At 39.9% G+C, this 23,837-nt stretch overlaps 1 protein-coding gene and 1 long non-coding RNA gene across 2 annotated transcripts; one reads left to right on the forward strand and one right to left on the reverse strand.

Annotated features, from left to right (window-relative positions):
• Positions 1-1,666: 1,666 nt before the first annotated feature.
• Positions 1,667-23,400, forward strand: st6gal2b (ST6 beta-galactosamide alpha-2,6-sialyltranferase 2b). Its single transcript, XM_062996806.1, has 5 exons — positions 1,667-2,246; positions 14,222-14,319; positions 21,472-21,573; positions 21,863-22,037; positions 22,668-23,400. Exons 1-5 carry the CDS (start codon positions 1,667-1,669, stop codon positions 22,907-22,909), a joined length of 1,197 nt encoding a protein of 398 aa, XP_062852876.1. The 3' UTR covers positions 22,910-23,400.
• On the reverse strand, positions 6,517-7,937 carry LOC134317019 (uncharacterized). The gene is made up of 3 exons (XR_010013160.1): positions 7,701-7,937; positions 6,962-7,095; positions 6,517-6,802 (listed from the first exon to the last, which is right to left on the reverse strand). It is a non-coding gene; the product is annotated as an uncharacterized LOC134317019 (long non-coding RNA).
• Positions 23,401-23,837: the final 437 nt, after the last annotated feature.

Below are 23,837 nucleotides of genomic sequence, written 5' to 3' on the forward strand. Positions count from 1 at the left end.
ACATGTTCACTGTGGGGTGTACTCACTTATGTTGCCAGCTATTTAGACATTAATGGCTGTGTGTTGAGTTATTTTCAGAAGACAGTAAATCTACACTGCTATACAAGTTGTACACTGACTACTCTAACTTATATCCAAGTTTCATGTCTATAGTGTTGTCCCATGAAAAGATATAATGAAATATTTGCAGAAATGTGAGGGGTGTACTCACTTTTGTGATACACTGTATATATATAAATAATTGTCACACGTAACTAATGTTAACACATGCTGTTGACTTTCGTTGTCTACAAGTCATTTGAAACGAGTCTCAAGTTGCTGTTTGTGTGACTTACAGTATGTGCAACCCCATCTCTGGTTTTTATACATGCCACAAACTTACAGACTGACATTACATTAGAAATAGGCAGAGGTTACAGAAGTTATTAAAGTTGATAAAATAAAACGTTAATTGTCTCTTTTTTTCAGTTTTTAATAGTACCTCATGAGTGCAGGCCACATTTTCATGCCTTTGTAATGTGTGCAGCATGTGGTTTTGCATTGTCTTGTTGAAGAATGCATGGACATCCCTGGAAAAGATGACGTCTTGAAGGCAGCACATGTTGCTCTAAGATCTCAATGTACTTTTCTGCATTAATGCTGCCATCACAGAAGTGTAAATGACCTTTGCCAGGGGCACTGACACAGCCCCATACCATGACAGACACTGGCAGATAACAGTCTTTTCATCTTTGGTCCAGAGCACACGGCATCTTTTTTTTTTTTTCAAAAAAGACCTGGAATGCTGATTCATCTGACCACAATACACATTTCCACTGTGTGATGGTCCATCCTAGATGCCTCCGAGCCCAGAGAAGTGGACGCCATTTCTGGTCATGGTTAACATAAGGCTTCTTTTTTGCACAGTAAAGTTTTCAGTGGCATTTGTGCATGTAACTCTGTATTGTAGAGCTTGACAAAGGTTTGCCAAAGTAATCCCTCACCCATGTGATTATATCAGCTATTGTTGAGTGGTGGTTTTTGATGCAGAGCCGTCTGAGGGATCGAAGATCACAGGTGTTCAGCTTAAGCTTACACCCTTGCCCTTTACGCACTGAAATTTCCCCCTGATTTCTTGAATAGTTTGATGATATTATGCACTGTAGAGGGAGAAATATGCAAATCCCTCCCAATCTTTCTTTGAGGTACATTGTTTTTAAACATTTCAATCATTTTCTCACACATTTGTTGACGAACTGGAGATCATCTTTGCTCATCAAAGACATCCTGTCCTGGATGTTGCTTTTGTACCAAACCATGATTACAATCACCTGTTGACATCACCTGTTTGTAATCCCATTATTATTCAATATTTTTTTAACCTCATTACTAGCCCTTGATTGCCCTCGTCACAACTTTTTGGAATGTGTTGCAGGCCTGAAATGCAGGAATGGAGGTACATTAACACATGAAATGAAGTTGAGCAGACAAAGCATGAAATATCTCAGGTTCATCCTGTCTGCAATCAAATAAAAGTCAAAGTAAATTTAAGGATTTATTTGTATTTTCCATACTGTCCCAACTTTTTCTGATTTGGGGTTGTAAATGAGCATGTAACTAATATTTGCCTTTTTGTCTCTTTTAGAACTGACCAATCTATGAGATGTGCCGAGTGCAGTGTGGCATCATGGAACACCAACGACAGCATAAGCTGTTTCTAGTTGTTACAATAGTCTCTTTGCTATCATTTATTATTCTCTGTCAGAGCCAGTACTTAAATCTGGAGCTTGCCCTACCTTTCAAATTTACTACCTCCGTCCAGAAGAACAACAGGTTTATCCTATCCTCAAGAGTGAAGACCAGAGCTGAACATTTGTTAATGCTGAAGACATTAATTCAAAACCGTTTTATTGGGACTAGAGAGCAGAAACTTCTTTATGGACTATGGATGGGCGATGCTTTTTCAGACATGCTAGATGTAGAGCTGCAGAATTCCAAAAAGAGTTATATTGAGAGCAATCTTTACAGTGTGAACCTCACAGGGCAACAACAGAAAGATAGATCTAAAAGGAATATCCTATGTCAACTGAAGGAAGAGGCACTGCTTAGGACATTAACAGGGACTGAAAAACCCTTTGACAGTCTGAAATGGTACAAACATGTGCCTCGTCAACCCCTGGAACGGCTCCCCAATGTTCCCTACAACACATGTGCTGTGGTTTCCTCTGCTGGCTCCATTCTTAATTCCTTACTAGGAGAAGAAATTGGTGAGTCGTGGCACTTGGGAAATTAATGTTTGCTTAAATAGATTATAAAAAAATGATTGCTTAGATAGATTATTCATACATCAAAAATATAGCATTTTTGCCACTCAGGTGGCGCAGCAGTAAAAACACACGCTGTTCACCAGAGCTGGGATCTCGAATACATCTTATCGAAAACTGTTCTGCCTGCCGGCTGAGGCTGAGTGGCCAACGAGTGAACAACGATTGGCCTGTTGTTCAGATGGGGGGGATTAAGCCGGATGGGGACTCTCTCTCAGACTAGTGCGTTGGAGAAAAAGGGGACAAAGGGGAAAAATTTATATACACACACACACACACACACACACACACATATATATATATATATATATACGTATATATGTGTGTGTGTGTGTGAGAGAGAGAGTACAGAGCAGTGAGAGAGAGAGGTCATGCTTAAAATGAGCTCCTGAACTATTTCAGTTTTTTGTGTTTAAAATGAGCTAAACTTTTGCAAAAAATTTAACAAACAAATTTTTAAATTATAACAATTAGGAACTTTAAACAACAGCAAAATATAAAAAGCTAAAAAGGAAAGAAACAGAGGAACAAGAGGAACAACTGAAAAGAAAAAGTGAACTACAAGAGGAAGAAGATCATTATTCAACAAAGAGGAATAACAGGAGGAAACATCAAGTGGAATAAAACAAGGAAAAAGGACAAAACCTGAAGGAAATAACGAGGAATTAGGAGACAATTTGGATTAAATACAGAAATCTTCCTGCTTTGTGAACACTCAGGGTAAGAGAGCTTCATTGAAAATATTGATATATTGATTAAAATGGCTGGAGAAGCAGCAGTAGTAAAGCCACGCTCTTTTGATTACTCTAAAAAGTTTACCACCAAGATGGACAAACAGGAATACAAACTGAAAATTATGAAAGAAAACCCAGAAACCCTGTTTAAGGACTGAGAGCTAATTAATAGAGAGAACATCTCATATCTAACCTTCTACACTGAGGACAAGAAAACCTGACATCCAACGATCTGCTTCTACTTTAAAAACATCACCAAAAATGGCTTTGGTAAAGGACAGCAGATTCACATCTATGAAAACGATGAAGAACTTTTAATTGTTAACATCTACCATACTGGATCTGTGGTAATAAAAGGCAGTGAGGGGGCTCTGAAGAAATTTGAAGAGGTTTTTCCAGCTCTCAAAAATTTGTGCCATATGGACACACAGGCACCTCCCCCCTCCGCCAAAATACATAACAATAGGACCAGTACAAAGCCAGGTGTGAAGATCCCTTCCACATCTAACAGTGGGAATCACACCACAGACAGAGGAACAGAGCTAGGTGTGAAGTCCTGTACAACTCCACCACCAAGCCCACACCTCCAAACCACCATCACCCAGATCAAAGACTGTGGCTTTGTTAGAAGTGGAGATAACAGAGTTAAAAGAACAGTTTCTCAGCCACACAATCAACAATAACACATCAGAACCTCTCAGAGAACAAATTGGACAACTGGAAAGGACATTACAGGAACTGAGAAGGGACACCCAAAATTTAATAAAGGAGAGAGAAACACTACAGGCTGAACTGGTACACTACAGAGAGAACATGGAGAAAGAACATTCAATCCTCAAAACAGAACTAACAAAACTCATACCGGAGATGCACAAACGTGACAAGATCATTGACACGTTAACAACAAAGATACAAACATCTCCTGCACTTTTGGACATCACTTCTGGAAACCATGTACACACAACAACATGCGCCACCCAGCTGACCCCTGGACCACCATCACCCACCTCCTCAGAACAACCCACCCCTGGGCCCTCAGAACAACCCACACCAGACGGCACCACACAGGAAACACTCTGCACCACACAGCTGGATGATCAACCACAGCAAAGTGACCAACCAGCTGTGTCCCACACAGACACTGAGATCGCCATTCTCATAGACTCCAGTGGCAAATGTTTAAACCTGGATAAACTATTTCCGGGACAAAAAACATCCAAAATCTGGTGTCCAAGGACAAGTGATGTTCACAAACTTCTCCAAGATAATACCCTGGGTGAGCCCAGGTGTATAATAATCCATACGGGCACAAACGACCTGAGGGCAGAACAAGAGAGAGTCGGAGCGATGGTGTGCAGAGCTGCAAAGAGGACTGCTGAGACTTTCCCAAATGCTAAAATTATAATATCTACTCTCCTACCACGACGAGACTTTCACCCAGACACCATACAGAGAGTAAACATGGACATTACCAGAGGATGTGCCTACATCCCAAATATTCACATCGCCCACCACACCAACATCTCGCTCCATCACCTGTACGACCACGTACACCTGAATAAGTACAGCATCAGAGAATTCGCAAGAACTCTGAAAACTGCAGCACAGGGAATAAACAGATCCACACACACACCAGGACAGCGACCACATCAGAGCCACAGCACACCCATCAGGAGACCACCGACACACCCGCTTTCAACTGGACCTACACAGCACTCCAGACCAGGACCAGGCAGAACAGCACCCCGATGCCCTCCAATGCTGCCAACCCCACCGAACCACCCAACCAGACCAGGACCAGGTAAACCAGCACTCAGACGCCCTCCAGTTCCGCCAACACCAATAAACCACCAACAACAGAGAACTTCAACAAAAACCCCACGACGCCTCACCCACACCTCAGAAACGCAGCGAAGCTACGCTGAGGCTCTCAGAGGACCAGCGCAACACAACGACATGGGTGAGATCAGACAATTATTACAGTACATCTGCAATAAACTAAACTAAAGTAAAACACTGGACAGAATAAAAACTATTTTGGAAAAAAAAAATGTATGCACACATGTACAATTGTCTAATATGAGAGGCCGTGTAGGCCATAATTCTAAGATGAATTCTCTCACACACACTATCATACTCTCTCACACACACTATCATACTCTCTCACACACACCATCATACTCTCTCACACACACCATCATACTCTCTCACACACTATCATACTCTCTCACACACACCATCATACTCTCTCACACACACCATCATACTCTCTCACACACACTATCATACTCTCTCACACACACCATCATACTCTCTCACACACACCATCATACTCTCTCACACACACTATCATACTCTCTCACACACACCATCATACTCTCTCTCACACACACCATCATACTCTCTCACACACACCATCATACTCTCTCACACACCATCAAGGTGTTAAAAGGAGGCCAGGAAGGAGGACAGGAAGTCAGATTGGCTTACAGCTGTAAGAACAGAGCCTGCACATAAATTGGTCTACAAAAAACATTTAAATCTGGCAGCAGACCTTTTAACAATGACTACACTTTTGTTGAGCTTTGTTGAACTAGCCATGATATTTCTACTTTCTACCTTTTTTACAAGGTCACTTTGGTTTGTGGAAATAAATGGTAATGAGGAGGACATGTTTTACTATTTTTGTCCATCACAATGAGATGCATTTAGAACATTGAAAGGAAAACTGACAGCATGGGACATACCAGCATGATTCTGGAAATATTATTTTGTGAGCTTAATGGATAAACACGGACAACTTTTTACTTTCTTTTAATTAGCCCGCAGTTAGAAGGAGGTGACAGTCAATGAAGTTTGGGTGCACTGGAGGCACATTATGCATGTTTTTGTTCCCTAAAAAATTTATAGGAAAACTCAAGATCAGTAGAAATTAGACATAGGGATATATTTTCTCCAAGATTACCTCCAACAATCAGAACTGGTCATCCTACATAAACAAATTACCTTCGGTTTGTCTCTTGAAATTCGTTGCTAAAGAATAGCTGTATGCTTTGGAATCATCAGGAGGAAATTATACAGGCACAAATAGCAACTTCAAATTGGTTAACTGACGTGTGTGTGTGTGTGAGAGAGAGAGCATACAGCAATGTCTGCGACTTTGGCTGACATTGTTAATAAGATTCTTCAAATCACCCCAAATGCAGATGAAAGGTACGTGCTAGGAGGACAACAGTCTTGCAACATCAGAAAACAGCGCTGGCATGCGCTGCAGGTGCTGGACCCAAATGGACATGCCTTCCATCACGGGTGTGCAACTGGCCAAAGAATTTACAATGTTCAAATTCCAAATTAGTTATGGTTATTAGAGTTATTTGTGATAGTAATTAAAACGTCATAATGTATTTCTGATAAATGAAACAATGCAGTAATGTTAAAAAAAAAAAAAAAAAAAAAAAAAAAAACGAGGACACCCCATATAATATTTAGATATTTATTATCAAGTTATGGACAGGTCAGGAAATCACTATTATACTGGTTAACAAAGATCTTGTCCCAAGCAAACAAATGTTTCTTATTTATTGTTGCATGCAGAAACCAAATATTTCAGAACAGTCTCAACAGCAAATAATCTGTCACTCAGGTGGATTAAGGTATCCTTAGTCCTTGTAGTCATACAATGACTGGTGTGGTACTTCTGTGGTCACTAGATGCTGTTGTCGTGTCAACCTCCACACCACTGTCCTCTAAATCTGTGGTGACAAACTAAAAACAAACAAAACAAACACACACACACAATGCATTTAGAAAATGTTGGGGGTTAGCCTATTGCCAAACCATGAAATCTAAATGCTACAAATTACTTATTATTATTAATAATATGCAATATAAACATACTGCTTACATTATTTTTAAATAACTTACCGTAAATGTGTCATTGTCTAATGTACACTGCCTTTGATGTAAATGTATTGTCAATCATGAAGCCATTTAGTTTCTGGCCCTCGTGCAACTTTGGTGAAACCAGTTTGTTTCCTCATGCCATCAAAAGTTCAATACTGAAATCACAAAAATTGAATTTAGTTTCAAAACCAGTCTATAGCAATTCACCCAATACAATCAAATATTTAGAGAACAGTTACTCAAGAGAGCTTGGTCTCAATCTATAATGAATTACATTTTCTGTAATAAAAGAAAGATAACAAACTTTAATAGTACAAGTGACTAAGTTAGAATGAGCACTGAGACAGATTTTGAAATGTTAGACTGTAAGTCTGTAGCTTTCCATGTGCAGCAGCTTGTTTATGATTGTGTATACAAAATGAATCTATATTTTATTTTACTTATTAAGACCTACATAGGGAAGAGTCCAAAAGTTCCATGTAATTCGACTCGAATGTAGTGACACATTAATGTGGAGCAACTATAGCCATTAAAACGATAAAGTAATTTTATTTATTGTTCTTTAAGAAAGCTTCCAAAACAAAGTTTCTTATAAATTTGCTTTATGAGAACTCACTTACTTAGTTTGGCATTACTAGAACGTTTAAAACGTGTAATTTGCAGACGGTCCCTTACAAAGACGAATATTTATTAAATATCCCAATCTAAACCCGACTCTATCAGAAGCTAAATGAAGAGGTGAATGATGTAGTGAACTCACCTGTCCCCTGACTCTGGAGCCTCTGCTCTCTGTGGTTGAGGCTGATATGGAGCTCGCAGCACTCGGCTGATGGTTCGGATATAAAGCTTCACCGCATCTCTTCCTCCGTGGCCGCGTTTAGACTCCTGTCGGGCTGTCGGGTTTAAATCCACATTTCTGACATGGATGTGGCAGCGGTGGAAAAGTTTAAAATGTTAACAGGCCGATGCTCCATTGATTCTCTCTCGGTCCACTATCCTCTCCTATCAGTAATAATGAGGAAGGCGGGACATGTCTGTGAAATCCCGCGTCTTCCACCAATCAGGTACTGAGAATGTAATATTACTTCCGTTTCAATCAAACTCGTTTCCGTATCAATCAAACTCTCTCACACACACTATCATACTCTCACACACACACCATCAAACTCTCTCACACATACAACTATTCTTATTCACATGCACTATCATTCTGTCTTACATTCACTATCATTCTGTTCCATAAACATGATTATTTGCATTCACATACACTATTTATTACGCTTACATATAATAATATTCTCTTACACATACAGTAGATCTTTGTTTTACATAGCTATAGTTATATGTGCAAGAGAGAATAGTGCTGTGTGTATGAGAGTATAATAGTAAATAAAAGAAAGTGTGATTATAGTTGTAAGAGGGTATAGTAGTATATGTGAAAGAGTATAGTAAACCATGTATGAGAGTATGATGGTGTGTGTGTGAGAGTATGATGGTGTGTGTGAGAGAGTATGATGGTGTGTGTGTGAGAGTATGATGGTGTGTGTGTGAGAGTATGATGGTGTGTGTGAGAGAGTATGATGGTGTGTGTGTGAGAGTATGATGGTGTGTGTGTGAGAGTATGATGGTGTGTGTGAGAGAGTATGATGGTGTGTGTGTGTGTGTGAGAGAGTATGATGGTGTGTGTGTGAGAGTATGATGGTGTGTGTGAGAGAGTATGATGGTGTGTGTGTGAGAGTATGATGGTGTGTGTGTGAGAGTATGATGGTGTGTGTGAGAGAGTATGATGGTGTGTGTGAGAGAATTCAACTTAGAATTATGGCCTACACGGCCTCTCATAGTCTAAATGTGTATGTATATATATATATATATATATATATATATATATATATATATATATATATATTTATATATATATGTATGTATGTGTGTATGTATGGATGTATATGTGTATGTATATGTACAGTATATACAGTATATATATATATATATATATATATATATATATATATATATATATATATATATATATATATATATATAAAAACATGTATATATACTGTATATATATATATATATATATATTTGTATATATGTATATATATATATATATATATATATATATATATATATATATATAAAGATAAAAATACGTATATATGTATAAAAATACACAAATGCACAAAAATATCTGACATATATTTGCAAAGTTTATCTCATTTTAAACACTATACACTGCAATCTGCACAATGTCACTTACTGTTGCTAATTGGAACATCCAAGGCCTGAGCTCCTCAGCCTTCGGATTAAAAAGCGTACACACTGACTTCCACACACACATTAAAAACCTTGACATCATCATCCTACAGGAAACATGGTGCAAGGCCGACACGGTCACTCACTGTCCCCGTGATTACAGAGAAATCATACTACCCTCCCAAAAACTTAGCACAGTGCGCCAAGGCAGAGACTCAGGAGGTCTCATAATCTGGTACAAATCACACCTACACACGGTAATAAACACCATGAAAATTGGAAAATACCACATTTGGCTGAAAATAAACAAAACTATACTATCATCACAGAGGGATCTGTTTCTCTGTGCCATTTATATTCCTCCGTCAGAGTCTCCATACTACTCTGAAGACATGTTCTCAGAGCTGGAGAGAGAGACCTGCTATTTCCAAGCCCAGGGAAACGTGCTCGTCTGTGGAGACCTGAACGCCAGAACAGGAACCCAACCTGATATTATAAATGAACAGGGAAACAAATTCATCAATAACAACCAAATTCTTAATACCAATTCGAACCTAAACCACAGAAACAATTATGATCATGTTATTAACAAAAATGGTAAAGACCTCCTGCAGCTCTGTCGAAGTTTAGGTCTGTACATCGTCAACGGTAGAACTCGAGGGGACTCATTAGGAAGGTTCACGTTCTGCTCACCTCTTGGTAATAGTACAGTAGACTATGCAATAACAGATTTAGACCCTTTCTCTCTCAGTGCATTTACTGTTAAACCTCTAACCCCTCTGTCTGATCACAGCCAAATTACTGTGTTCATCAAAAAGACAGAAACTAACCCCACCACACACACACGGCCCAGTAAGCTGTACAGCATCTTCAGATCCTACAGATGGGTCGAGAACAGCGCAGAAGAGTTCCAGAAAGCAATTAGCAGCACAGAAATCCAAATTAGCTTAGATAACTTTCTGGACACTACGTACATTCACAGTAAAGAAGGAGTAAATCAGGCAGTTAAAAATATTAATCAGATCTTTAAAAATACAGCAAATAAAGCTCAATTAAAAATTAAATCTAAATCAAAACCTAAATCTACAAAAGATGACAGCTGGTTCGACAAAGACTGTCAAATCCTAAGAACAGAACTCCGTAAAATATCAAACCAAAAACACAGAGACCCAAACAACAGTAACACACGACTTCTTTACTGTGAAACTCTCAAACAATATAAACGTACACTCAGAACCAAAAAAGCTCAGTACACCCAAAAACAACTAACAATTATTGAACAATCAATCAACACACATCAATTCTGGGACAATTGGAACAAATTAAAACATAGAGAACAGGAAGAATTGGCCATTCAGGATGGGGATATCTGGACAACCCATTTCCAATCACTCTTTAAAAATGTAGAATTAGATTCAAATCCTGAACAAAATCAAATTATTAGTAAGTTAGAGGAACTGGAACGAGCTGTTAAAAACCACCAGAATCTTCTAGACTCTCTCGTTACTGAGCAGGAACTTAAAGACAACATTAAAAAACTAAAATCAAAGAAATCATCAGGACCTGATGGGATCCTGAATGAAATGATCAAACACAGCAGCTCCAAATTTCACCTGGCAATGTTAAAAGTCTTTAACCTGGTTCTGAGCGTCGGTTCCTTCCCTGAAATCTGGAATCAAGGTCTCATAACACCGATCCACAAAAGTGGAGATAAATTCGACCCTAATAATTACCGGGGCATCTGTGTGAACAGTAACCTGGGGAAGTTATTCTGTAGTATAATTAACTCACGATAATTACACTTCCTTACCGAACACAACGTCCTGAGTAAAAGTCAGATTGGTTTTCTACCAAATTACCGCACTACCGATCATATTTACACCCTACACACCCTGATCGAAAAATATGTAGTTCAAAATAACTCTAAAATATTTGCATGTTTTATTGATTTAAAAAAAGCTTTTGATTCCATTTGGCATGAAGGATTGTTTTATAAAATGTTAGAGAGCGGTGTAGGGGGTAAAACATACGATCTTATTAAATCCATGTACACAGAAAACCAGTGTGGAATAAGAATCGGCAGTAAGAGAACACATCTCATCTCTCAGGAGCGTGGAGTGAGACAGGGCTGCTGTTTAAGTCCAACTCTATTTAACATCTATATTAATGAATTGGCCTCCATGTTAGAGCACTCAGCCACGCCCGGTCTCACTCTACACGACTCTGAGATTAAACTCCTGCTGTATGCAGATGATCTGGTCCTGCTATCTCCCAGCGCTCAGGGTCTTCAGCACAAACTGGACCTGCTGCAGCAGTACTGTCAGACCTGGGCCCTGACCGTCAACCTCAAAAAGACTAAAATTATGACCTTCCAGAAAAGAGCCAGACCTCAGGGAACAAAACACACATATAAATTAGGACATCATGAAATTGAACACACTAAAGATTATACTTACCTCGGACTAAACATCAGCTCCACAGGAAACTTTAACCCGGCAGTAAATGAACTGAGAGAAAAAGCTCGCAGGGCCTTCTATGCCATAAAACGTCAAACATTCGTAGAAATTCCGATTAGAATTTGGCTTAAAATTTTTGAATCAATAATTGAACCGATTGCTCTATATGGCAGTGAAGTTTGGGGTTCGCTTACACACCATCAATTCCGTAATTGGGACAAACATCCATTAGAGACCCTGCACACAGAGTTCTGTAAAAGCATCCTAAAGGTGCATAGACACACAATGAACAATGCGTGCAGGGCAGAATTAGGCAGATTTCCTCTAATTATAAACATACAGAGAAGAGCAATCAACTTCTGGAACCATCTAAATGAGAGCGACCCCCAATCTTATCATTATAAAGCCCTGAAACACCAAGAGCTGAGCAAACATACCAGTCCCCTCATCCAACTGGTCCTAAGTCACTGCACCCATACACCACTAACACACACCAATACACTACTAACACACACCACTAACACACACAGACACACCACTAACACACACAGATACACCACTAACACACACCCACACACCACTAACACACACAGACACTCTAATAACACACACAGATACACCACTAACACACACCGATACACCACTAACACACACAGACACTGTAATAACACACGCCGACACACCACTAACACACACTAACACAATAAAGACTCAGGAACAGGATAAATCTGTAAACCCAATTAGAATAAACCAAATTACACAAAAACTCAGAACTAAATATCTGAATTATTGGGAAACTGAAACTAAATCTCAAAGTAAAATGCAGTGTTATTTGGCCCTAAACAGACACTACAGTGCAGCAGATTATCTGAGCACAGTATCCGACCCTAAATTAAGAAACACCCTGACGAGGTACAGACTGAGCACACACAACCTGGCCGTGGAGACGGGGCGACACACCCGGTCCTGGCTGCCCCAGGAGGAGAGGTTGTGTCAGCACTGCACTCTCAGTACAGTAGAGACGGAGCTACACTTCCTCACCCGGTGTACCAAGTACCACCACATCCGCTCCCAATTCTTCCCTAAATTCAACAACATCATCCCCAACTTCACCTCCCTCCCAGACCCCGACAAACTGCCCCACCTACTGGGGGAGCACAGAGAGAGCTGCACACTAGCAGCACTCTATACTCACACCTGCCACCAGGTGAGGGACAGTGGGTGACCATGTCTCATACACACATACACACACACATGCACACACACACACAAATTGATCGTTTTTCTACCTCATTAATGTAAATATTATAATTTTTATTGTTATTATTTTGCACTGTTTTTATTAATATTTTATTCTATTTTATAATATTTTTGCACATGTAACTGTTCTGTATATTTTTGTTCTCTCTTATTTTTATTTTTATATTTCCCTGTAACTTGCTTTGGCAATACAAATGTCCTTATTTGTCATGCCAATAAAGCTTCTTTTGAGTTTGAGTTTGAGTGTGTGTTAAATATGTTTCTGTTTTTTCTGTTGTTAAGTTTAGTTAAGTTTACTAAAACTCAACTGTGGATCTCATACAGTTTCTAGGACATTTATTTTGTTTTGCCTGTTCCATAGTGTATAAATGCATAAAACACTATAAAAAATAATAATAAATATAATACTAGAAATAATTACAAAGATTTTAGTAATGGCTTTTTGTAACTGCTGTTCCAATGTTCTTCAGACAGTTTTTGAAGTTAATGTGTTAAAATTATGGGCAAGCATTGGGACCTTAGCGACTTTGACAAGGACCAAATGGTAGGTCTTGTTGCCTACTAAAAGTGGTCTGGTTAACTGGTAAATGGGTCATAGAAACATAATAGAAGGGTATTTGATGCATGAGAGGAGTGAAGTCTAGCCTGTTCAGGTTGATAACCACATTTTTTTGGGATGGCCCAGTGTCTACACCATTTTTTCTGGGGAAGAGTATGCACCAGAATGCATTATGGAAAAAAGGCAAACCTGTAAAGGCAGTGTGATCCTGGGAAAGTACATCTCATCATGGCAATTGTATTCCATAATGGTAGTGGCCTAATGTTCTGAGAGTTGGTTTGAGAGTTGACTTGGCCTTTAACGTCCCTGAATCTTAGTCTAATTTAACATCTGTGGACAAACGAGTTTAATCCATGGAAGTCCCGAATTGCAACTTGCTGCTAAAATGTTGGTGCCAAATACCACAGGACACCTTCAGATCAGGCCATACCTCGATGAGTCAGAACTGTTTTGGTGCATAATAGGGTTAAACAGGCAGTTTTTATGTCGTGGCCAATCAGTGTATATTACCCATTTCAAGAATTAATTGCTCCTCCAAAATTAATTGGAAAATTAATTATTGTTTTTGTAGTAGTGTTTTAATATAACCACTTGGAAGGTATTTTAAGCATTTTCTGCATTATCTGCCTGCTCTCACAGGATCTGAGTTGGGTCCAAGTAAGTTGTAAGTCAAATTAGATAATCTATTAAAACATCCTAATACTGATTTAAAATCTAATCAATTGTTTTTCATTATTGTCTTATCAACAGATTCCCACGATGCAGTGCTTCGCTTTAATGCAGCTCCGACTGTAGGTTATGAAAAGGACGTGGGAAGCAAGACCGCCTTCCGCCTTATTAACTCACAAGTAGGCCTCAGTTGATCTCACACACAAACACACATACACACAACGTAACACATACAGGGGTTGGACAAAATAACTGAAACACCTGGTTTTAGACCACAATAATTTATTAGTATGGTGTAGGGCCTCCTTTTGCGGCCAATACAGCGTCAATTCGTCTTGGAAATGACATATACGAGTCCTGCACAGTGGTCAGAGGGATTTTAAGCCATTCTTCTTGCAGGATAGTGGCCAGGTCACTACGTGATGCTGGTGGAGGAAAACGTTTCCTGACTCGCTTCTCCAAAACACCCCAAAGTGGCTCAATAATATTTAGATCTGGTGACTGTGCAGGCCATGGGAGATGTTCAACTTCACTTTCATGTTCATCAAACCAATCTTTCACCAGTCTTGCTGTGAGTATTGGTGCATTGTCATCCTGATACACGGCACCGCCATTGGATGCACATGGTCCTCCAGAATGGTTCGGTAGTCCTTGGCAGTGACGCGCCCATCTAGCACAAGTATTGGGCCAAGGGAATGCCATGATATGGCAGCCCAAACCATCACTGATCCACCCCCATGCTTCACTCTGGGCATGCAACAGTCTGGGTGGTACGCTTCTTTGGGGCTTCTCCACACCGTAACTCTACCGGATGTGGGGAAAACAGTAAAGGTGGACTCATCGGAGAACAATACATGTTTCACATTGTCCACAGCCCAAGATTTGCGCTCCTTGCACCATTGAAACCGACGTTTGGCATTGGCACGAGTGACCAAAGGTTTGGCTATAGCAGCCCGGCCGTGTATATTGACCCTGTGGAGCTCCCGACGGACAGTTCTGGTGGAAACAGGAGAGTCGAGGTGCACATTTAATTCTGCCGTGATTTGGGCAGCCGTGGTTTTATGTTTTTTGGATACAATCCGGGTTAGCACCCGAACATCCCTTTCAGACAGCTTCCTCTTGCGTCCACACTTAATCCTGTTGGATGTGGTTTGTCCTTCTTGGTGGTTTGCTGACATTACCCTGGATACCGTGGCTCTTGATACATCACAAAGACTTGCTGTCTTGGTCACAGATGCGCCAGCAAGACGTGCACCAACAATTTGTCCTCTTTTGAACTCTGGTATGTCACCCATAATGTTGTGTGCATTGCAATATTTTGAGCAAAACTGTGCTCTTACCCTGCTAATTGAACCTTCACACTCTGCTCTTACTGGTGCAATGTGCAATTAATGAAGATTGGCCACCAGACTGGTCCAATTTAGCCATGAAACCTCCCACACTAAAATGACAGGTGTTTCAGTTATATTGTCCAACCCCTGTATATACTGTTATATATACGTATATGTGTAGGGCAGCTGTAGCCTAGTGGTTAAGGTACTGGTCCAGTAACCAGAAGGTTGCCGGTTCAAGCCCCACCACTGCCAGGTTTCCACTGTTGGGCCCTTGAGCAAGGCCCTTAACCCTCAATTGCTTAGACAGTATACTGTCACAGTCGTTTTGGATAAAAGTGTCTGCTAAATGCTGAAAATATATATATACAACAACAATTCCAATGAAGTTGGGACGTTGTGTAAAACAGAATACGATTTTTTGCAAATCCTTTTCAACCCATATTCAATTGTATACACTACAAAGACAAGTTATTTAATGTTAAAACAGATAAACTTTATTGTTTTTTTGCAAATATTTACTCATTTTGAATTTGATGCCTGCAACACGTTCCAAAGAAGTTGGGACAGGGACAACAAAAGACTGGGAAAGTTGAGGAATGCTCAAAAAACACCTGTTTGGAACATTCCACAGATGAACAGGTTAATTGGAAACAGGTAAATGTCATGATTGGGTATAAAGGGAGCATCTCCGAAAGGCTCAGTCGTTCACAAGCAAGGTTCACCACTTTGTGAACAACTGCGTGAGCAAATAGTCCAACAGTTTAAGAACAACGTTTCTCAACGTGCAATTGCAAGGAATTTAGGGATTTTATCATCTACACTCCATAATATCATCAAAAGATTCAGAGAACCTGGAGAAATCTGTGCAAGTAAGCGGTAAGGCCGAAAACCAACATTGAATGCCTGTGACCTTCGATCCCTCAGGCGGCACTGCATTAAAAACCGACATCATTCTGTAACGGAAATTACCATATGGGCTCAGGAACACTTCAGAAAACCATTGTCAGTGAACACAGTTCGTCGCTCCATCTACAAGTGCAAGTTAAAACTCTACCATGCAAAGCGAAAGCCATATATCAACAACACCCAGAAACGCCGCCGGCTTCTCTGGGCCCGAGCTCATCTGAGATGGACTGATGCAAAGTGGAAAAGTGTCCTGTAGTCTGACGAGTCCACATTTCAAATAGTTTTTGGAAATCATGGACGTCGTGTCCTCCGGGCCAAAGAGGAAAAGGACTGTCCGGGTTGTTATCAGCACTATCCGGGTTGTTATCTGTGAAGGCACCATTAATGCTGAAAGGTACATACAGGTTTTGGAGCAACATATGCTGCCATCCAAGCAACGTCTTTTTCAGGGACGTCCCTGCTTATTTCAGCAAGACAATGCCAAGCCACATTCTGCACGTGTTACAACAGCGTGGCTTCGTAGTAAAAGAGTGCGGGTACTAGACTGGCCTGTCTGCAGTCCAGACCTGTCTTCCATTGAAAATGTGTGGCGCATTATGAAGCGCAAAATACAACAACGGAGACCCTGGACTGTTGAGCAACTTAAGTTGTACATCAAGCAAGAATGGGAAAGAATTCCACCTACAAAGCTTCAACAATTAGTGTCCTCAATTCCCAAATGCTTATTGAGTGTTGTTAAAAGGAAAGGTGATGTAACACAGTGGTAAACATGCCCCTGTCCCAACTTCTTTGGAATGTGTTGCAGGCAGCAAATTCAAAATGAGTGAATATTTGCAAAACACAATAAAGTTTATCCGTTTGAACATTAAATATCTTGTCTTTGTAGTGTATTCAATTGAATATGGATTGAAAAGGATTTGCAAATCATCGTATTCTGTTTTTATTTATGTTTTACACAATGTCCAAACTTCATTGGAATTGGGGTTGTATATATGTGTGTGTATATATTGTTTGTTTATTAGGATTTTAACGTCATGTTTTACACTTTTGGTTACATTCATGACAGGAACGGTTACTTATTACACAAGATCATCAGTTCACACAAGGTTAAATTGGAACACAGTCCTGGACAATTTAGTATCTCCAATTTACCTCACTTACATGTCTTTGGACTGTGGGAGGAAACCGGAGCACCCGGAGTAAACCCACGCAGACACGGGGAGAACATGCAAACTCAGAAAGGACCCGGACCGCCACACCTGGGGATCGAACCCAGGACCTTGTTGCTGTGAGGTGACAGTGCTACCCACTTATATACACACTGCCTGGCCAAAAAAAAGGTCACACACTCTAATATTTCGTTGGAGCGCCTTTAGCTTTGATTACGGCACGCAGTCGCTGTGGCATCGTTTCCACAAGCTTCTGCAATGTCACAAAATTTATTTCTGTCCAGAGTTACATTAATTTTCCCCAAGATCTTGTAGTGATGATGGGAGATTTAGACCATTGTGCAAAGTCTTCTCCAGCACATCCCAAAGATCCTCAATGGGATTCAGGTCTGGACACTGTGGTGGCCAATCCATGTGTGAAAATGATGTCTCATGCTCCCTGAACCACTCTTTCACAATTTGAGCCCGATGAATCCTGGCAGTGTCATCTTGGAATATGCCCGTGCCATCAGGGAAGAAAAAATCCATTGATGGAATAACCTGATCATCAGTATATGTTGCCAGCTGAAACATAATCACCTATGCAGTAATTATCCAATGGGAGGCTCTTACCTATTTGCTTAGTTAAATCCAGGTGGTGACTTTTTTTGGCCAGGCAGTGTATATACAGTGTATCACAAAAGTGAGTACACCCCTCACATTTCTGCAGATATTTAAGTATATCTTTTCATGGGACAACACTGACAAAATGACACTTTGACACAATGAAAAGTAGTCTGTGTGCAGCTTATATAACAGTGTAAATTTATTCTTCCCTCAAAATAACTCAATATACAGCCATTAATGTCTAAACCACCGGCAACAAAAGTGAGTACACCCCTAAGAGACTACACCCCTAAATGTCCAAATTGAGCACTGCTTGTCATTTTCCCTCCAAAATGTCATGTGATTTGTTAGTGTTACTAGGTCTCAGGTGTGCATAGGGAGCAGGTGTGTTCAATTTAGTAGTACAGCTCTCACACTCTCTCATACTGGTCACTGAAAGTTCCAACATGGCACCTCATGGCAAAGAACTCTCTGAGGATCTTAAAAGACGAATTGTTGCGCTACATGAAGATGGCCAAGGCTACAAGAAGATGCCAACACCCTGAAACTGAGCTGCAGCACAGTGGCCAAGATCATCCAGCGTTTTAAAAGAGCAGGGTCCACTCAGAACAGACCTCGCGTCGGTCGTCCAAAGAAGCTGAGTGCCCGTGCTCAGCGTCACATCCAACTGCTGTCTTTGAAAGATAGGCGCAGGAGTGCTGTCAGCATTGCTGCAGAGATTGAAAAGGTGGGGGGTCAGCCTGTCAGTGCTCAGACCATACGCCGCACACTACATCAAATTGGTCTGCATGGCTGTCACCCCAGAAGGAAGCCTCTTCTGAAGTCTCTACACAAGAAAGCCTGCAAACAGTTTGCTGAAGACATGTCAACAAAGGACATGGATTACTGGAACCATGTCCTATGGTCTGATGAGACCAAGATTAATTTGTTTGGTTCAGATGGTCTCGAGCATGTGTGGCGGCAATCAGGTGAGGAGTACAAAGATAAGTGTGTCATGCCTACAGTCAAGCATGGTGGTGGGAATGCCATGGTCTGGGGCTGCATGAGTGCAGCAGGTGTTGGGGAGTTACATTTCATTGAGGGACACATGAACTCCAATATGTACTGTGAAATACTGAAGCAGAGCATGATCCCCTCCCTCCGGAAACTGGGTCGCAGGGCAGTGTTCCAGCATGATAATGACCCCAAACACACCTCTAAGACGACCACTGCTTTATTGAAGAGGCTGAGGGTAAAGGTGATGGACTGGCCAAGCATGTCTCCAGACCTAAACCCAATAGAACATCTTTGGGGCATCCTCAAGCGGAAGGTGGAGGAGCGCAAAGTCTCGAATATCCGCCAGCTCCGTGATGTCGTCATGGAGGAGTGGAAAAGCATTCCAGTGGCAACCTGTGAAGCTCTGGTAAACTCCATGCCCAGGAGAGTTAAGGCAGTTCTGGGAAATAATGGTGGCCACACAAAATATTGACACTTCAGGAACTTTCACTAAGGGGTGTACTCACTTTTGTTGCCGGTGGTTTAGACATTAATGGCTGTATATTGAGTTATTTTGAGGGAAGAATAAATTTACACTGTTATATAAGCTGCACACAGACTACTTTTCATTGTGTCAAAGTGTCATTTTGTCAGTGTTGTCCCATGAAAAGATATACTTAAATATCTGCAGAAATGTGAGGGGTGTACTCACTTTTGTGATACACTGTATATATCAAGTTGTCCAAAGAGGGGAACTGTTAGGTATAAATATCAAGGTGTCAGGGCAGTTGTAGCCTAGTGGTTAAGGTACTGGACTAGTAATCAAAAGGTTGCTGGTTCAAGCCTCACCTCTGCCATGTTGCAGCTGTTGGGCCCTTGAGCAAGGCCCTTAACCCTCAATTGCTTAGATTGTATACTGTCACAACTGTAAGTCGCTTTGGATGAAAGCATCTGCTAAATGCCGAAAATGTAAATCTAAAGGTGTCCATAAACCTCCTCTGACCTCTGACCTCTGTGTTACAACAGAGGTGCTCACTTTAGTAATAGTGTGAATTAGGGATGTCCCGATCACGTTTTTTTTTTCCCGGTACGATCCCGATTATTAATTTTGATCCCGATCCGATACCGAGTCTCAGACCGATACTTGTATTTTCTAGATATTGTCTAGATAAGAACTGGATAATGCTGTTCACACAATTCACACAAAATGCTGCATCCAAGCTATTGGCTTAATGTTTTGTATTTTTACAAAATCAATCAAAATGAGTGAGATAATTACAGTTTTACTTTAAACTTTACATTCGAAGAAAAAAAATCTGTTTAATGCAGTGATACACTAAAAATGAACAGAAATCTGTGTAGCAGCTTAACTTGAATATAAGAAAAAAAGTTACTTAAAAGCATTACAGTAAAACCTGAATACCAAAATAAAATGGAAAGGCTCTTTTGTTATGAAGGAAAGCCAGTTTTTAAAGTGCTTGTATTTTGACTGTGGTTTGATGGACGTTTCTATGCGAAGTGAGTGTGTTTTGACCCTTTGGGGCTTCCATAGTGCATGGAATAGCGTGCTTGACTCTAGCTGTCTGCTATTCGGTACCGTAACAGAAGAAGTTAATAACGTGTTTTTCTCCCGACAATATGTGAATATACTGTGTATTTATTTCTTTATTAAACGAGTGCATCACTATGTTGTTTTGTAAACCGGAGATCCTTGACTCACACACCATATAAATGGTAAAATTCTACAGTAATGAATGCAGCTCTGCTCCTACCGCCTCGTGAAACGCTCGCATTGCAGACATTACACGTCGCTGCTGGACTTGTTTCACTTTCCAATTTAAAGTATTTCCACACAGCGGACATGCTGATGTAAAACAAAAGATCGGGATTACGATCGGGTTTAGTAAAGCCGATTCCGATCAGTTAAAAAGTAAAAAAGATCTTTGAGATCGGATCGGGACATCCCTAGTGTGAATGTTAAACAACCCCAACACCTCTAACCATTAATTTGGTTCTGCTTGTAAATAATTATCTTTGGTTGCAGCAACTAAGCTTGGACATAGGCTCACATTCTCACATACACATGTTATGTCCTCTATATAAACTCAATCTTCCCTGTAATAAACTGGAAGCTTACTCTGAGTTTCTGTTTTACTAAGTTTCTTTCCATGCGCTCTCAGCTTTTGCAGGATTCTTTCTCTTAGACTCATAGTCGCAAATGATGCTGGAGTAAAGGATCAAAGCACCAAGATTTCTTGATGTTCTAACACATACTTTCTCTTTATCTGAGGATAGAAGCAAACAAGTTTAAATATAATTGTTATTTTTCCTCTATAAACAGATACTGGCTCAGCCAGAGTTTAATTTCACCCTCAGTCCTCTCTATAAAAATGTTACACTGGTGGCGTGGGACCCCGCCCCATATTCAGGCAACCTGGAAAAGGTGAGTCTGACTTTTTTCCTTTAGTTTATTGTCAGCTTCATTTGCAGACTCATAATGTATGATTATGAAAATACTTACAATACTAAAAGAAATACAAGAAGGATAGATGAAAGGATACAATGAAGAAAGAAAAGAAATGAAAGCAGTCAAGCAAGGAAAAAAAAGGGGCTGGAATGGGATGTCCAACAAGTTCACGGTTGTGTGTCCTCATAATTGCCATACTGTGCATTACAACTAGTCAGTTTAAATGTGCCCAAATTAATAAAAAGTTATTTTGGGTTTTCCACAGTGGTATAAAAAGCCAGACTTTGACCTGTTTGGACCATACGTTAAACATAGAAAGCACTTTCCAGCCCAGCCGTTCTACATCCTGCACCCAGATTTTCTCTGGAACCTGTGGAAGATTATTCAAAGCAACACAGAGGAGAACATTCAACCCAACCCACCATCGTCAGGGTTTACAGGTCATATTAATATAATCTATACAAAAATAGAAACAAACAGGCTGCTCCAACAAGACTTATGTACAACCCCAAATCAGAAACAGTTGGGACAGCATGGACAATGCAAATAATAAAAAAAAACACTTCTTACATTTACTTTGACTTTGATTTGATTGCAGACAGGATGAACCTGAGATATTTCATGTTTTGTCTGCTCAACTTCATTTCATTTATTAATTAACATCCATTCCTTCATTTCAGGCCTGCAACACATTCCAAATAAAGTTGGGACAGTAAAGCATTTACCACTTTGTTGCCATTCTTTTTCACCACACTTAAAAGACGTTTTGGCACAGAGGATACCAAGTGATTTATTGTGACCATTGGGGACAGGTCAGGACTGCAGGCAGGCCAGTCCAGTACCAAAGGAATGGCAGCATGTCATTACTGTCCCACCTTTTCTGATATGTGTTGCAGGCCTGAAATGCAGGAATGGATGTTTATTAATAAATGAAATGAAGTTGAGCAGAACAAAACATGAAATATCTCAGGTTCATCCTGTCTGCAATCAAATAAAAGTCAAAGTAAATGTAAGAAACTTTTTTATGTATGTTTTATGTATTTTATTCACAGTGTTTTGTGTTGTTTTAGGTATCATACTGATGATGAGCCTTTGCCATCACGTTCACGCCTACGAGTTCATTCCATCTCACAGACATGCAAATCTGTGCCATTATTTTGAAAAAACAAGGAACCTGGGCTGCACATTTGGACAATACCACCCACTGCTTTATGAGAAGCTTTTGATTAGGAGGATAACCAATTCCTCTGTAGAAGATCTTGCAACAAAGGGCAGGGTCAGCCTGTCAGGGTTTAGCCAGATCACCTGCTAGGTTAAAACTTCAGACTTACAGCAACAGTTTGGTAATCTTGGGACACTGGGTCAAGAACAGATGAGCTAGCAAATATCTATTGATAGATAGATACATGGATACAGAGCTAAGGATAGCAGATCAGAATGCTACATGGTAAATGATATCCATTTTACTATTATTATTTAACAATTGCTTTATTTATAGAGGGTGGAAGTGGGCTTCTAAGTAGAATAGTGCTCCTGAATACAGTGCAATCAGTTGAGGGTTAAGGGCCTTGCTGATAAGGAGCCTTAATCAGCAACCTTCTGATTATTAGTCCAGTACCCAAACCACTATGTTATTACTGCTCTATAAGCTAAACCTTTCTGCCGGTCCTTTACTGTCATATGGAAATGTCTATTCTGATTCTGTTATTATATAGCAATTTGCTTTTGCCAGCATATGAGCAGTTCTACTTGTTTTCTTGCTTTTCCAAATTTTGCCCTGACTTTAACAATTCCCCCTAAATGCTTTTACTGAAATACATTTCAGATATTTTTATTATGACAGAACTTTTAAATTCAACCAGTAAAGCAAGCAATAAAATCTTGAATGATTTTAAAAGCATTCATATTCAGTTAACCATGCCACAGTTTTTTTTTTTGATCTACATTTAATTATATAGTGCACTGCTTTTTGTAAATTGATAGTTTCTGTTGTATGTATGTAAAAATGTAAAAAAAAATGCTGTATGTAAAAATCTAACTTTTAAGGGAAGTAAATTTATTTCAAGAAAACATAATTATTTGCACTTAATACTTTTAAAACATGGAAGATGTTTGATTTTGTGTTCAATAAACCATGTTATGTTGATCTGAACTTATGTTTTGGCTGATGACCCATTATCAGTTTCACAGAGCCTCCATCATATTTAACAGTGGTTCTTCAGGTTCTTTTCAGTTTAGTC

The sequence above is a fragment of the Trichomycterus rosablanca genome, chromosome 6 (genome assembly GCF_030014385.1).
Source record: "Trichomycterus rosablanca isolate fTriRos1 chromosome 6, fTriRos1.hap1, whole genome shotgun sequence".
NCBI classification, from domain to species: domain Eukaryota; kingdom Metazoa; phylum Chordata; class Actinopteri; order Siluriformes; family Trichomycteridae; genus Trichomycterus; species Trichomycterus rosablanca.

Coding starts and splice junctions, on each gene's coding strand:
- st6gal2b (XM_062996806.1), top strand. CDS start 1,667: ATGGAACACCAACGACAGCATAAGCTGTTTCTAGTTGTTACAATAGTC. Junction 2,247..14,221: donor CTTACTAGGAGAAGAAATTG/GTGAGTCGTGGC, acceptor TCTTATCAACAG/ATTCCCACGATGCAGTGCTT. Junction 14,320..21,471: donor TCCGCCTTATTAACTCACAA/GTAGGCCTCAGT, acceptor CTCTATAAACAG/ATACTGGCTCAGCCAGAGTT.